Raw genomic sequence first — 16594 nt, 5'->3', positions numbered from 1 at the left:
TGGGCTGCTTACGCATTACCCAATAGGATTTACAGTATAAATAGCCCCACCCCCGCGGCTCCCTTCAGATTTCAACCATCTCCAAAGTAGCGGGAGCACCTCGTGTTTTCACTTCTTTCAAGGTTGAGCTTGCCTTTCTTTCCCAATGTCTGGGAAGGCGTTATTCCGGCCGTGTGCCACGTGCGGACTGAAGAAAGTCTATGAAGGCGATGGGCACATGGAATGTCTGTATTGTCTTCACCCGCATCATTCGGCGGACAGCTGTGAGATTTGTAAGGGATTTTCACAGAAAAGAGAACGTAATAGGCATCTGGTGACGTGGCTGAATGAAGGCGGAGGACAGTACCCTTCATCGGAGGTAGGCTCTGCACACAGTTTGGCATCGAGGCCTAAATCTCTGATAGTTCATCGCCGCTCTGTATCTGCAAGGAAACAAGAAAACTCTTCCTCTTCATCTTCGTCAAAGAAGGATAGAAGAGATCCCATAAAGACCTCCTCCTCAGGGGACCATCACAGGTCTTCCTCGAGTAGAGACTCGACGAAGCATAGGTCTAATTAAAAAAAGGCGGGATCGCCTAAAGAGGCTGCGTCACGACCACCAATGTCGTCAACGGTAATCCCGTCGTCGACGCGTTCTTTACCACCGGCGCAGGCAATACCTGCAGTGGCTTTGGCGACCCCGGCGGCGACGAATGAAGGGGTTCCGAAATCATGGTCGACGGTGAATCCACCAGAAGTCTGGCAGCCGTCAGTGTGCGATGTGGTTTTGCCAGATACCCTATTGCAACAGGGATCGCCGTTCTCAATATCGTCGATGGAGGAAGACCGTTGCGTATCCAACGGATCTGGGCTTGCAAGGTGTTGGCTCGTCGACGGTCTCGGGAATGCAAAGTGTCCCTGTTACATCGTCGTTGCTTAATCCTCAGTCGGTGTTATCCTTACAGGTGTTGACCACGCTGCAGTCTTTATTGAGCCAATTGGACGCAAGGTTACCCCCGTAGGTACACCTCCAGCGGTACCGGCGACACCAGCCACCTACGAACCAGGTCCCGCCCCGCGGTCAATGTCAACGACCGGGTTACCAGCCTCCCATCCAGTTAGCAAGGACCTCCGCCGCTCACACCGGGAAGAAGGGGAGTTGCAAGATTCAGAGTCAGACCAAGGGCATAGAGACTCTTTTTCAGACATTTCATCGTACCCTTCGAGAGATACTACATGGGAATCCGAGGCAGAGGTGGAAGCTCCTAGAAGCCCGGCTCAGCCATCACTGCCAGATGACATCGGCTCTTTTCACGCGATGATGGGCAAAGCCTCTATTGAATTTGGTCTGACCCCAGAGGAAGAGAAGAAGGAATGCTTCTTATTTGACCATATGGGGAAGAGGAGGAAGTCAGCCTTCTCGGTCCCCATTCTGGACCACCTCTGGCAAGAGGGCCTGCGAACCATGCGCCATCCATTTTCGGAACCTGCAATCAAGGGCAGGTTGGAAAAGAAGTTCAAAGCTCCGGATTCTACTCCGAAATGTTTGACCGAACAGCCCTCCCCAGAATAGGTAGTGTCAGCAGCAGCCCCCGGACAGTGAGGCTAGAAGGCAGGATGCTTTTGGAAAAAAGGTCTTGTCAGTAGGAGCAACAACGGTAAAAGCAACTAACTCGCTGGCTATCATGGCAAGATACGACAGGGAGATGTGGCATTGATTGGCCCCCATCCTGGAACACCTGCCTGAGGAGCACAAAAAACAACTATGTTACTGGTTTGTGAGGGGGAGGAGGCATCAAACCACTTGATTAATATCGCCGTGGACTTGGCCGAATCCGGTTTCAAGCAAATAAATAACGGAGTGGTTTTGAGAAGACAAGCCTGGCTGAAATGTACAAACTTTAGACCGGAGGTGAAATATAAGGCACTTGATATGCCATGTGAGGGTGAGCAGTAGTTCAGAGAGAAAGTGGACGAGGCCCTTAAGGGCATGAAGGAAGATTCGGACATGGCAAGATCGCTCTGAGCCCTACAAAGTGGTAGAGCATTTCGGTCCTTTTGCCCTTTCCGCAGAGCGACAGGGAATTCCTGATTCGCGACATCCAGGGATCGGAGTTTCTTCAGGTCATCATACTCCTCCCAAGGTTACAGACGAGATGTCCAAGCGACGCACAGAAGCCGAGACTTCCAGGCCTCTAGGAGAAGGGGTGCACAATCTTCGTCCATATAGGCAAGCAGTCAAAGTCCCAACAATGACAAGTTTCAGGACATCCTAGGAGGTAGAGTGTCTCATCGTGTCGACGAGTGGGAAAGGATAACATCAGAACGTTGGGTGTTGGACACTGTAAGACTAGGCCACCCTTTGCAGTTCAAGAAGGTACCATCTCATATTCCGCCTGTGTATTAGGCGAAACCCCATCTTCACATATTAAAGCAGGAAGTGGAGCTTATGCTGCAAAAATGGGCTATAGAATTTGTTCAGGTTGGCGAGAGAGGTCTGGGAGTTTACTCCCGTTACTTCATGGTCAAAAAACACAACGGCAAGTGGAGACCCATTCTGGACCTTCGGGGTCTCAACAAGACTCTGCAACGCCTTAAGTTCAAAATGCTTACACTTCAGGAGGTTATCCGGTCCATACAGCCGGGGGATTTTCTGGCGTCGTTAGACCTGCAAGACGCATATTTCCACATACCAATGCATCGACGACACAGAAAGTTTCTAAGGTTCGTAGTCGGTCAGAGTCATTACCAATTCAAAGTGCTTCCATTCGGACTAAAATCGTCCCCAGGATGTTCACAAAATGCTTGGCTCCAGTGGTAGCTTGGCTGCGAAGGAAAGGTCATCATGTTTACCCTTACCTGGACGATTGGCTGGTAAGGGGCTCGTCGCCGGGAGTGGCACAAGCAAGCCTAGAGGGTACCATGCAACTTCTGCAGCGGTTAGGCTTTGCAGTCAACTTCGAGAAGTCCCGCCTAGCTCCCTCAGTGAGTTTGGTGTTTTTGGGAGCGGAATTCCAAACTCATTCAGGGCTAGTGAAACCGTCCGTAAAAAGGGTTCAAACACTCAAACAAAAGGCAAAGGAGTGGAAGGCTGGCACCAGAGTGTCAGTCAGGAAATACATGTCACTGCTAGGGGCCATGGCGTCGTGTATCCCGTTAGTGAACAACTGTCGTCTCTTCATGAGACCGATACAAGAGTTTCTGGCAGACCGATGCTCTCAGAGTCGCGGATTGTGGTCCGACAAGTTGAGCATCAACAACAACCTCCTACAAGTGCTTCAGTGATAGCAGCTCTCAGACAATCTAACGAGAGGGTTGCCTCTACAGGAACTGGATTTTCAGTTGACGGTGGTGACTGATGCATCGCAGACAGGAGGGGGAGCCCATCTGGGATCCCTACAGGTTCAAGGCAAATGGTCCCCAAAAGAGTCGACACTTCACATCAACGTGCTGGAGTTAAGGGCGGTAAGTTGGGCTCTGAAATCATTTTTACCACGAATACAGGGATCAGTCATAAGAATATTAACGGACAATACAACAACAATGTTCTACCTCAGGAAACAAGGGGGCACTCGTTCCAGAATGCTCTCGAGCGAAGCTCAAGAGATATGGCGTTGGGCCCTCGAGCAGGAAATAAGCATAATGGCTTACCATCTGCCAGGGGTGCGCAATGTACAAGCAGACTCTCTCAGCAGAAAGATGAATCAACTGCACGAGTGGGAGTTGAACGATCAACAACTGGCGAACATCTTCAAGAAGTGGGGTCATCCTCCCCTGGACCTTTTCGCAACCAGAGAGAACAAGAAGTGCGAACATTACGCAAGTAGATGGCCACAACCCGGCTTGCTGGGGGAGGCATTCTCCTTCCCGTGGATGGGCAGGTTCGTGTATGCGTTCCCTCCGTTCCCGCTCATTCGACGGACCCTCCAGTGGGTAAAAAAATACCCATGCCGGGTGATTCTAGTCGCTCCTTACTGGGCGAGACAGTTGTGGTTTTCGGACCTTCTCCAGCTGTCGATAACAGAGCCAGTGAGGTTCCAGAAGATTGCGGACCTTCTATATCAAGACAAGGGAGCAGTTTGGCATCACGACCCAGGCGCCCTCAGCCTGACAGCCTTGCTCCTGACTTCTCCGAGTTTGGGTCCCTGAGCATTTCCTCAGATTGCCGCCGAATTTTAGAGACAGCGCAGGCTCCGTCCATGAGTACTTCGTACGCATGTAAGTGGAAAAGATTCTGCATGTGGTGCAGGAACCAACCGGGGGTGGACCCACTAAACATTGCATCGGAACAAGTTCTTCCATATTTGCTACATAAAAGTTAATTTGGCAGCCATTTCAAGATCTACTAGTAAAAGGCATTCAACTCTGTTGTTCAGCGATCGACTGGTTAAGCATTTCCTGAGAGGCTTATTTCGGACCTTCCCTCTGGCCAAAAAGTTCCCTCCTAATTGGAGTCTCAATCTGGTACTGGCAGGACTAATGAAGGCTCCTTTTCAGCTTATGTCGTCGTCATCCTTAAAATTTTTGTTGTGGAAAATGGCTTTCTTAGCTATTACGTCAGCAAGAAGACTGTCGGAGCTGCAGGCATTGGTGATAGATCCCCCATACTTGCGTTTTCTCAAGGACAAGGTGGTGCTGGCAACCAATCCTCATTTCATACCAAATGTTCCAACTGCATTCCACAAGCATTCTTCGATTGTGCTACCAACATTCTTCGCAGCGGCCTCTTCTTTTGCGGAAAAAGCTCTCCATACCTTGGATGTCAAAAGAGCTTTGAAGTTTTATCTCAGTCGTACTCAAGACATTAGGTGTACGAGGCAACTGTTTGTGGCTTATGGGCCTTCGGTAAAGGGGCTAGCCCGCTGGGTGTTGTTGACTATCGCCTTCTGCCACTCTAAAGCAGGGAAACCAAAGGCCCACTCAACAAGATCCACCTTGTCATCGGCGGCATTGTGGTCCGGAATCCCGCTGGTGGACATCTGTCAAGCGGCATCCTGGTCGGTGCCGCATACATTTCCTCGGCATTACTGCCTGGAGCAACAGCATGCAGTGGATGTGCAGATGGGACGGGCAGTCCTGCGACACCTGTTTCAGTAAGGTAAGCCCCACAGAGCAGTGTATCCTCCTGTCAATGTACCATGATTGGGGTTACTGTCAATGTACCGTGATTGGGGTTTTGTATTGCTAACTGTATGTGCGGCTCTGGTGATATTGGTTTGCATTGCACACCTCCAGATTAGGAGTACTGCTATATAATCTATTCTAAGCATGTGAATCCATGAGAGATCCAATGCTGGAGAAGGGAGTAGTTTCTTACCTGTAACTCCATTTCTCCAGCGTTGGTATCTTTCATGGATTCACATGCGCCTGCCAGCCTCGCCTGAATGCAAATGTAATATGCCCCTACTACTTTGGGGGTTAAAATCTGAAAGGAGCCGCGGGGGCGAGGCTATTTATACTGTACGTCCTATTGGGTCATGCGTAAGCGGCCCAAAACGACGTAGAGGGGACACAGAAGTGTTGAATTTTTTCCAATGGAAAACATCTTAATAAGTATACCGAGGGTTCCCAGCCTGACGACGGGGAATAGTCTAAGCATGTGAATCCATGAAAGATACCAACGCTGGAGAAATGAAGTTACAGGTAAGAAACTACTCCCTTTTTTCTTATTCTTTTGGGTGGCGTGAGGTGGGATACTTGTAGCACCTTTCCCAGACGCCCTGGTCACACAGCTTTTGGGCTCCAAATGAATCTTATTAAGAATATAAGCACTTGTGTCCACAATCATGGAAGCAATGCCAGAGCTATGGGTTCAATCACCCACGTGTGGCGGCGCACACACCTGGGGAAGCCGTGGGGATATGGGGAAAAGGCAGAAAGCATTTACTCTAGGATTCCCAACAGAATGACCTTCCTTTAAGCTGCTATATTCATTCAGTAGTTTCCTTTTCATGTTCTTTTGTTTGTTTGCAGGTGGAACTCATTGGACAGTCCCTAATAACAATGCAAACAGCATTGAAGCCACCTCATATGCTTTGCTCGCCCTCATCCGCACAAAGAGTTTCGAAAAGACCGCTGGGATCATGCAGTGGCTGAACGAGCAGCGGTTCTATGGCGGTGTCTATGGATCAACCCAGGTGAGTCATACCCAGACGCGTATGCCCCAAAAAGGCCAAGAAATGAGTGTGTACGTGAGTGCATAACACCTGATCTAGAGCCCTATACTGACGTATATGCAGTATAATGGACACTACAGGATTGAAACTGTACGCCAGAATCTGCAGAAGAACGCAAAGATATCTGAGTTATGAGCATTAATCTTATAGTTACATATGGGCAATGCAATAAAGCATAGCATTTTAATTCATATTATTAAAGGATGTAATAATACCAGCTGCACCGGCCATATCACACACTCATGAAGCACTCGCTCTCTGTACCCTCTTTCTCTCTCTCTCTCTGTCTTCTTATCTCTTTTTCACTGTCTCTGTGCAAGAGTTGTGTTGTCAGGCGTGTCTGTTACTTTGACAACGCAACTCTTGCCCACAAAGAGACAGAGACAGCATTGCAGCCCGAGAAAGAAAACAGATACCCTAACGAGTGGTGCTGTAAAATTAGAGCAGAAGTGACAGAGTCCTTCCCAGTGGTGATATTCCCTGTGTCCTGCAGGAATGCTGCCATCCCACTGAGGGGGCATTTTCTGTATCTGGGGAGGTGATTTTCTGATAGACCTTGTATGAGGCCACTGGAACGGGCTACAGTAATAGCAGCAGAGAAAGAGGCCACCCAGAGGTGGCATTAGAACAGATACTTGGTTTTAATCTTAGTGTGAACCTTTTCGAGAAGGAAAGACATTTTGAAAGATAAATGTTGCCTATTCTCTCAAAAAGATTGTGCTAAAATACGATGGCCAACGATATCAATAATGAATTTCTGTAATTATAGAACTATGACTGTTGCAATGTAGAGCATGCATGAGTTTACTATTTTGCCAAAATTGTGTGCACACTGAGAATTCCAAATAGAAAAATTTAAACTATGATGTGGAAAGGCGTTACCTATTGGTGGAGAGTATGTTTTGTTCTTTTGTATACTGTGATTTGTTTTGGAAGTCAGAAACCTTGGAGTCATCTTCAACTCCTTTCTCTCCTTCCTCCCTCACACTCAGGACAATGACAAGAAGTCCCACGTTCAGCTCTTCCTTCTCAAAGGAATTCTCCCTTTTCTCACTTTCCCCAGATGCTCAATGTTACCCGCGCCCTGGTTCTCTCTAGGCTTGACTATTGCAATAGCCTCTTCCTGAATCTACCTTCTTACACTCTGCGACCTTTCCAGCTAATCCAGAATAGGGCATCAAGATATAGCCTTGGCCTTAAGCCTAGGGACCACATCTCTCCTGCCCTGAAAAGTCTTCACTGGCTCCCGCTTGCTGCACAGATTCAATTCAATTCCCTCAGTATCATCCACAAGGCTGTCTGGGCCTGGGGACCTCACTATCTTCAACTTTATACTCTCCCTCTAGACCACTACGTTCCTCTGGCCCCAACTCTCTGTGTGTAAAGCGTTTTGCTAAACAGAGGGCAGGTGGTTGATCACTTTCCTCAGCTGCTTCCCTCCTAGGGAACAGTCGCCCCCTCCCTCTGCACCTTGAGCAGGACTTTCTTAAATTCAGGAAACTCCTCGAGACTTTCCTCTTTACCTCCTCCTTTCCTTCTTCCCTCCTCTGCTAATCCCACAGTTTCTGTGATTGGTGTCCGGGGCCCTTCTGCATCGTCGGGCCCCTGACCTCCCACACCAATCGCCTCAGCTCCTGTCTACCCTCAGCACTTGTCATGACACACTCTCCGGTCTGGTGGTTCGCACTTACAACTAACATAGCTCCAGGCCGTGTAGCAGTCAACATTCCAAGCACTTCATCTGTGGTTCACCCATGTGTTGGACGCCCCAGCACTTACCTCCTCTGCCCTCATCCTTGCTGCACTTTGGGGGGGGAGACCCATGGCCGTTAAAAGGTTAAGAGGCAATATAATAGAGCAGGAGCACAAAGGCATCGTCCAGTCCTGCACAGAAGTGTACATGAGTGCTGCCTACTGATTAGATCCTAGTAAGAACATAATACAACCTTGATCTGACCTCGCCCACAATGCAGTGAGGTTAATGCAGACCATGCCACCTGCACCTCTTTCCCAATTCAGACTTTCACTTACTTTAATCATCCTGGACTACTGCACTGCCCGTCTTGCCATCTCTGCTGTCTCTCTAGCTTTGCCTTGTTTGGCAACATACGATTCCCCGTTCCTCAGAAGTGAGGCTGAGCACTCATTGCGTCGTGGAATCAAGCTCCAGCTTGAGACTCTATCTCTATGCTCTACAGCACACACACCTCTCCCAATGCCCTTTGGCTTCCTCTTCCACCAAGTCACTCGGGAGATGGGGAGTCTCTGAGACATATCGTGTGCCTGTGTGTTGGTGCACTCTGTGTGCACCTCCTACCAATACATCATATATATTTCTCATCTGTACAGTTCATTAGCAGTCATTAGTATCCTTAAATATTTCTGGCTACTTGTCATCTTGGGGAAAAATGGATTATATGCGGCAGCAATTCTCCTCCATGTGCTCCGCGCAACCTCAAGCCCTTGGCTGTTAGCAACAAGGAAAGCCCTATATGACCAGAGGCATTGAAATACAGACCTATAGCATGCATCAGGCAACATAGGCACCAGCATTAATGCTGGCGATCCTGTCATAGTCAATCTCAATATTAAATCTAGTCCCCCAGTGTGACAAATTGGATTCTGACCTGCTAAAATGCCCACTCAGCCCTCAGCAACACTGCTACAAAACAAGACTCAACACAATCATAAAGGTAAAACGGGCACAGTTAAGAGATATACCTTATTCGCCTTTTGTGGTAATGTGGGCCGAGGGAAGGCTATACTCTTAAGTGGGGTGTGAAGGTGATTCAGTAGCGACCCAAACAGCAAAGTGTAAAAGTCCAAAATACAGGGTTAGTCCAATCATGGTTCTGTATATAAATAGATATTTTTTTTTTATTTTTTTATTGTGGTATAAACCAAATCGAATTTTTTCACAAATACAAAGAAAACTTTCAAAACTTACATTTCATGTTTAAAAGAGATTTTGTTTTCCTTTTACGTACTGGCCGTACACAAAGAAAAAAAACCGTTGTACTTCCCAATTTCTAATCTTCAACTTTTGCTATTCAAACGAGCTGATGGAGATTTACCATTCAAAATAAAACCTGTCTGTTGCAAAACTCTAACCACATTTATCGTCAGCGTAGTTTCATACCCTGATGTCAGTCCCACCCAAAAGTCCTCAGATGACAACCAATCACTTGAGCTGACAAAGTGCCCCAAATATTTCTTTCGAACATCCCATGTTCCGTGGCAAACAAAATCTTAGGAGATGCTCAAATGCCTGGTCTTTTGGGTCTTGGCATTTTGGGCATAAAGATCTTCTGCTTTCTCCCCGTCCCCAAAGGGCAAGGACAGATCCTGTGCGAATCAGACCCAGTCGCACTCTGTGCAAATGATATCTCTCGTTTGCATCCAGGATTTTCGTCTAATAATTTGAAAGATATCCAAGTCTCTTATCTGTTGGAGAGAAAGCAGGCGCCACTGTGGAAGATCGTGTGTGTTCAATTGTCTTTATCCAATCTGATGTTAGTAGCGCCCTCTTTGTCTTCATGGGGTTCACAGTTAGTGTGTCAATGTCGCTATTGCATCTGGTCAGAATTTCTTGGGATTTTTTTTTAGATCACACAATACCCCCACAGAAACAGACTTCAGATGGTCTCGTAGATCTTCACATAAGGTATTGCGCCTCGGATTACCTATCAGGCTAAAGAGTGTCAGACGTTTCCAGTCGACTTGAAGAGATTTACTTTAATAAAGAGTGCAGTTGCACGGAGAGACATCTTGTTGTTGCCAGAAAGAGCGTTTTTATAACAACCCCCTCTTTCTTGAAAAAAACCTTGTCGGCACAGAGTGCTGTGTGCGGAGTGCTTTTAGAGAGTGCAGTTGCACGGAGAGACTTTCCATTGTTACTGGGAGGAGCGCTTTCAGAGCAGCAACCCCCTTCCTTAAAAAAGCCTTGGCGGCGCGGAGCGCCATGTGCCCCTTGCCTTTGGAGAGCACAGTTTCATGGAGGCATTGTTGCCGGGATGAGCGTTTTCAGAGCAGCAACCACCTTCCTGAAAAAAGCCTTGTTGGTGCGGTACGCCATGTGCGGAGTGCACTTGCACACAGTTGGCCACAGGAGGACATGGGAGGAATCCAAGATTCAGGCATGCAAAGTGTGGGTGCCAAGTGTGCAGTGTAGTCTGCAGCCGGCAGACGCAAACGGGCACATCTGAAGTAATTAGTGCCAGGAGGACTGCAACCCTGTGGTGAATATTGACAGTACTTGGGCCCGCAGGTAGAAGGTGAGTGGCTTGGGTCTATAATATGTATTTGGGCTACATCTTCAAGTGGGCTATTACACAAATGAAGCGCTACAAACTAAGGAACAAGGAGGTGACCCCCTTGAACAACAAAATGTCATGTATCCTTGAAGAGGCTGGGGCACCTTAGTCAGCTCCCACTGCCACATTTTTGAAAATCGTAGAGCTTTTTCCACAGACGAACGCAAAGTTGTTCAGTAAAGTAACCCCGTAGGGTCCAGCTCTGCAATCTATGGCAGTTTTTGAGTCTGGTGAATCTGTCAATTTAGCCTTGCCTTCTCCTACATTAGGTGTGCACAATCAATCTGACAGTTCTTTGCGAACTGGGTGTCTGAGTTTGGAGGAGGAGATTAAAGAGTAACTAACCTTAGTGCCACGCCCTCCCCCTTCCAGCATTCTCAATCTAACTGCAGGGGTCCTTCCACACAGTGAAATGCTGGTAACCGCTGTGCCTGGCAAAGATGCAGGTCCTGTTCCAGCAGCAGTTCACCCCCACTGGTCCCTGCGGATGCTAAGGGGACAGCGCTTCCCTCTGCCTTGGACTCTCAGTCTTCAGCTCACTGGCAGAGCACTTTGGAAAGATCAACTCTCCAGACAGAGGTCTAGTGAAATCTTCTGCAGGTGATTGGACTAATGCTAGCCCGCAGAAAGTGGACTGTGCCCATCTGACATCACAACCAAGGTGCTTTGCTCTAGACAAAGTGGGGGGAGGGTGCAGGAAGGAAAGAGTGACGCAGAGAGAAACAAAATGATGTTGCTTCCACTGAACAGAGCCCTCCTGACTACTCTAACCCCACCCGCCCTCCCTTCTCTCTAGGATCAAAGGCCTTTAGAAGTGCAGCACCCTGGTGTGAGGCTAGTCTGTATGAATGGGTGTGCTACTTTGATGCCTGGGCCCATGGCAGCTGCCTGCTGTGCGGTTGTCACTGGCAGAGGGTGTTACCTGTCCTCACAAAGAGATCAAAGAAGAGACATGGAGGCTTGCACTTACCCTACATTGCTCTTCACCTGTTGCTCACCCATGAGAACTACAGCACCTATCCCATTCATCCTCCCTTCTGCACTTGCACTTTCTGAACACTTACAAGGCATAGTAGGTCCGTTCCCCCTCCCCACCCACTGTATTTAATATTTATTTATGTGTTTAATTGTATTAATTGTTTCATTGTTTCACATCCTTTGTCCCCTCCCTGGTGCCTTGTGGGTGCTTTGAAACAGTACTTACTTCCTGTGTAAGTGCTTAACAACAAAACAATAAATACATTCAGGTTCCTGAGCTGTCATTTGGCTGGCTCAACTTGTCTGGTCTGAATACACAACACCTTCCACAGCTGAGCCTGGTTCACAGGAGCCAACTGGTGTGTGATATCACATTGGATGTGGCTGCAATGATCATAACAAGTGCCATGCACTATGCCCTAACTTAGGCATAGCTTTATTCCGAGAATGTGCCTGCCACCCTCATGGGGCACCTATGATCATCATGGGCATATATGTGACCTCTGAACTGGTTGTGCCACTGGTAGAACAGGCCATGCAAGTGAGGATACGGTTGCAGCAGAACACAGACATACACTATGCCTTTAGGAAGGTGTTTATGAAAGTGAACTCTGACCAGGATATCACCCTTTCAGAGATGGAATTACCTGCATCATTGTATTCATTAATACACATTTTAAAAGCCTGGGCTTTCACAGCCTTGCTCGATGGCAATCCATCACACTCTGATACTTACTTCCGAAATTCTAGCACATTTTACACCAGCGAAGCCTGTGGCACAACAATGTTCCAGTATTTTTAATAGGCTCTGAGAAATTCCCAAGTCCATTAGTCTTCATTTAAAAATCCTGAGCAAAGTGGAATACATTCTTTGCTGTACTGCACTCCTATGTCCCAGCGAGCAGCCCTACGGCCTCGCGATGCATGCAGGCTGTATGTCCCTGGTGATGTTAACACAGCCACCAAGCAGAATTCTCTGCGAGTACCCCTTGAGATTCCTCAACTCTCCCCTCATAACTCTGCCATATCAGCGACTATGCAGAGTCACGTTGACTCCTCAAGCTATGAGTCCATGGTGACATGTGTGTAGAATGGGGTGACCATGTGTTTCATGTCACAATAAAGCTTGGGATTGTGTGAAATGTGCAGCCACAGCACACGTGGGACTTCCCTGGTAGGCAGGCCACAGAGGCGAGGAAGCGGACCCTGAAGATTCAGAGGGGGAGGCTGAGGGCCAAAGGAAACCTGCTACCAGGGAGAAGCAGAATGAGCAGCTCAAGAGCGATGGGGTGTACTTCAGTGATTGTTGCCGGAAAGATAGTGCAACGGGTTTAGCACTCGCTGCTGCAATCTTTGTGTCATGTCATTGCCAACACAGCCTTTCATCCTACTGAGGTCAATAAATGAGTACCAACTAGAGTGATAATTGTATGTAAATATGTTCTATGTACAATGCTTTGGTCAAAGCGCTATATAAATAACCAACCATCATCGTTACCAAGGATTTTGAAGGCATCACCCAGGACCCTGTGGGCTAACGAGAGAGCCCCTTTTCATGGGATGTCCTTCTCCCCGCCGACGCTCCATCAGCTTGGGCTGAAACTGCAATCCTCACTCGGGTCAAAGGAGTAGGTGTGAGGGTTCCCGCTGGAAGTAATTTAGACATTCTGATTAAATAAGAGCCAGTCTCCTGTCTCTGCGCCATGAGTTCAGAGCAAATGGCTACCTGGAGCTGGGTAATTAGCCCCCATAACAGAGGGGAAGGCCTTCAGGAGGAGGTGCCCCATCCTATCTATTGTACCCCACCACTGCCACTTCATCCTGACTTGACTGTAGGGATCGATGGGGGCACTGACCTGGGCTGAGGGACTCCCAGTTCAGCCAAATTCGCCGGTAAGTGGGGGGGGGCGGTTTGTAGTTAACCCCTAGAGTGTCTATTGCAGCATCCTGCAGCGGCTCCACATAACCTATGTATGATTAGTTTGGCAAAATACGGAGCATGGGATGTCATTGCAGGGAGCCATGCAATGGGGGGTGGGGGGATGATTATTATGGACAATTGCCACCCAAGAAGGGGTGTGCCCGGGCTGGCTATAGTTTAGCAAGAAGATGAATGCCAGGCTCCTAAGGGGCCTACGCAAAGGAGCTATAGCTGCCCCTACCTCCCATATTCAGGGATTATCTCGGCCTGGCACACACTGCCAGCTGGGGCATTCCAGAAATAACAGGGTCAAGTGTGAGATATCTCAACATTATTGCCATAGCTTCCATGAAATCTTCGATCTATGGTGAACCTGTGGCTCACCCTTGGCAACACTCCCGAAGGAGGAGTCCCTAAACCCATAAGGGTCCTTGTTACACACATGTGTGGTGTAGAATGCCTGGTGGATTGTGTGAGGGAAGGACCTCATTAGCATGTTGGCTTGTCCCATGAAAATATGGCTCGCCCCGCCAGGCTCCTCCAGGCTGCACCGGCTCCATCTGCTCCATTGCTATTTGTTAGGTAAGATTTTCATATCAATGATAAATCTTCCTGACATGTGTCAACCCCAGAACCTTTTGCTTTGACTAGGTAACTATTCTGCCCTGTCCCTAGGTGAAGGTGTATCTTTCTCCCCTCTCAACTAGTCTTTGCTCATTTTATGGGTGACCTTTTTATGTCTCTCCATAGACTATGGCTGAAGTTATGGTTTCCTGTAGCTTCTGGGCTTAGCCTTAGCCCCTATGGTCTCCGCTGTTAATTTCTCTTTCATGGACTTGGGTTAACTACAGTTCCCAAGTAGTAAAGAGGGACTTTCATCCCCCTTTACATTTTATATAGTGAGCCAGCTCAACCCACCGTCTGTGGAGACTGGGGGGAAACAATGTATCCCTTTTCTTACTTACCTGGCAACATTGTGTTACAATTGAGAGTTTACTTGAAAGGCTGGTGGCAGTGGTTTTACCTTTATGACTGTTAGTCTTTATTACTCACAGGCTGTTCATTCAGCCCCACTAATGCACAGAAGACTCCCATTTTTCAGAAATAGTGGGCTCCTTCTTTTTTCACCATTTCTTGTGTGCTTGCTGTTTCTGGTGGCTTCCCCTGCCATTCTAGAGAGGCACAACCTCAGTGGTTGTTTTGTCTTTGGCAGGAATCCTGTGAATTCCAGGGACAGGTTCCAGAGTGTCTGGAAAGGCAGGAAGTGAGGGAGGAGTCCAAACCTCTGCAGCCCTTTGTCTTCCACCTTGCCTGAAAGGAAACAACTCCCAGTGAGGGGGTTGCTGTCCTGATTGGACAGCCAGACACCCCTTGCTGTAAAATGGGGGGAGAGAATTCAGAGGTTGTGCTGTAGTTCCTGATAAAAACTCTGAACCGGGAAGCTGCTTACAAGTCGACCACTGGAACTAAAACCGAAGAGGAAGAAGAATAAACGAAGGCCGTCATGATTTCCACTGACCGGAGAGCCTGCTGTGTAGCCAGAGCCTGCTGTAACCCTTCCTTCCAATCGACCTGGGGATTCCAAAACGGACGACCCCGACTTAGAGCCTGAGGAGAACCCCTAGACTAAAGAAGACCTGCATTTTGTGCCATCCCATGTCAGGCTGTTACCTTGCGAGGCTACAATACCCCAATATCCTGGGACCTTGAGCCATTGTGTGGAGCGCAGTCTTCTGAATTCCGAATCGAGCTGATCATTTAGTGGCATCCATCTGGAACTCCAGGGACACAATTTGATTCCTAAAGGTCCCATCATCAGAGCGCTGGACCTTGCAAATGACGTGAATCCGACCAGAGATATTCAGTCTTCTTCTGGCTCCTGAAAAGGGCGCCAAAACCACAGAGCTGCATCCAGCCACAAAGAAACACTTGCCTGGAGCCTTCTACATTGATCCCTGCTGCAAAATCTCTTCCAAAGTCCGGTCTTCTGTCTTCATGACAAAGGAATTCAACGACCGGGCTTTTGGCTGCAGATCCTGAGGTCTTGCTGCTGTAACTCTTCTTCTGTGCTGAGGTACTGTGTTGGCTGGGGTTTTTACTTCCCTTACGCCTGTGTGATTCCTGTGAAGCTTTTGGGGTGTTTTCTGTGATTGGGAGTCTTCTCGTCCAGTTCACCCAGGCCCACTGCTGGAATCCTCCTAGTGTGTCTTCTCAGAAGTCCCTGGACCCTGACTAACTTTAAAGTTAACTAGTTACTTGTTTGAAAAGTCTTCCACGGGAACTCTGACTTTTGCCTGCAACAGAATCCTATCTCACCCTGCCGACAGCTGGCACCTAGACCACTTGGGTCCCTCTTCTGCCTCAGAGGGAACTCATGCAATGGACTAGGGAAGGACTGGATAAGTAAATGATTCTGTCTTGAAAAGTATAACAAGTGTTTAAAAGTAATTACCTGTGAAAGAGTACGTTGTTAACTGTAACACTGAGAGTGAACAGTTACAAAGGTTCTTACCTTGAATGGGTGTTGTGCCATTCTGAAAAGTACATATAAGGTTAATTTACTCACGTGTGAATTGGTTGTGTCTCTTTCCCAAAAGTAATGCTGTTGGCTTTACTAATTATTTCTTTCAGATAATATGTGTTTTAGTTCCCCAACAGTGTCTTGCTTCCCCTAACTTGCTGTATAGCCTGTTTAGAATAAGTCTGCCTTGGGTTTTACCTACCTAGAATAACATTGAGTCATTATTAAAGTGTAACATTGGGTTTTGCTTCCCCTGGTCTGTTTTATGCAGATGCTAAACAGTTTTAGGTCTATACCTTTAAGTTGCTGATAGCTCCTTTTGAAAGTATATATGTTTTACTTACCTTGAGTTAGCTTTGGGCGAGCCTAAAATAAGTTAAAGAGTTATTGTTCATCTCAGTCTGTGTTCAACTGATCTGAAAAGCAGCTCTAATAGTATATTACACCATTAGGTTTTAGCTGCCTAGAATAGCTGTGTGCCATTCTTGAAAAGTGTTCTGTAAGTGTAGCTGACCTTGGTCTGCCTTGTACATCCTAAAGTAGTGTAAAGAGTTCTTGCTTATCTTAGACTGTGTTCCACTGAGCTGAAAGGCAACTGTAATTGTATATTACCCAAAAAGGTCTTACTCACCTAGTATAACTGTGTGTTATCATAAATGTAGGTAGAGGTATATATTGTTCCTTGAATGAGTGTTCCACTATTCAG

At 47.6% G+C, this 16594-nt stretch overlaps 1 protein-coding gene across 1 annotated transcript in view; it reads left to right on the top strand.

Moving 5' to 3' along the window:
- Positions 1-16594, top strand: part of C3 (complement C3) — a 403449-nt gene that overhangs the window by 300717 nt on the left and 86138 nt on the right. The window contains exon 29 of the mRNA XM_069604331.1: positions 5953-6116. Within this exon, the coding sequence (XP_069460432.1) occupies positions 5953-6116 (164 nt within the window). The remainder of the gene's footprint in view (positions 1-5952; positions 6117-16594) is intronic.

Source organism: Ambystoma mexicanum, chromosome 3q (genome assembly GCF_040938575.1).
Source record: "Ambystoma mexicanum isolate Mex_15411 chromosome 3q, UKY_AmexF1_1, whole genome shotgun sequence".
Classification (NCBI taxonomy): Eukaryota; Metazoa; Chordata; class Amphibia; order Caudata; family Ambystomatidae; genus Ambystoma; species Ambystoma mexicanum.
The sequence above is the reverse complement of the archived record's forward strand: the minus strand, read 5'-3'. Positions and strand labels throughout refer to the sequence as shown.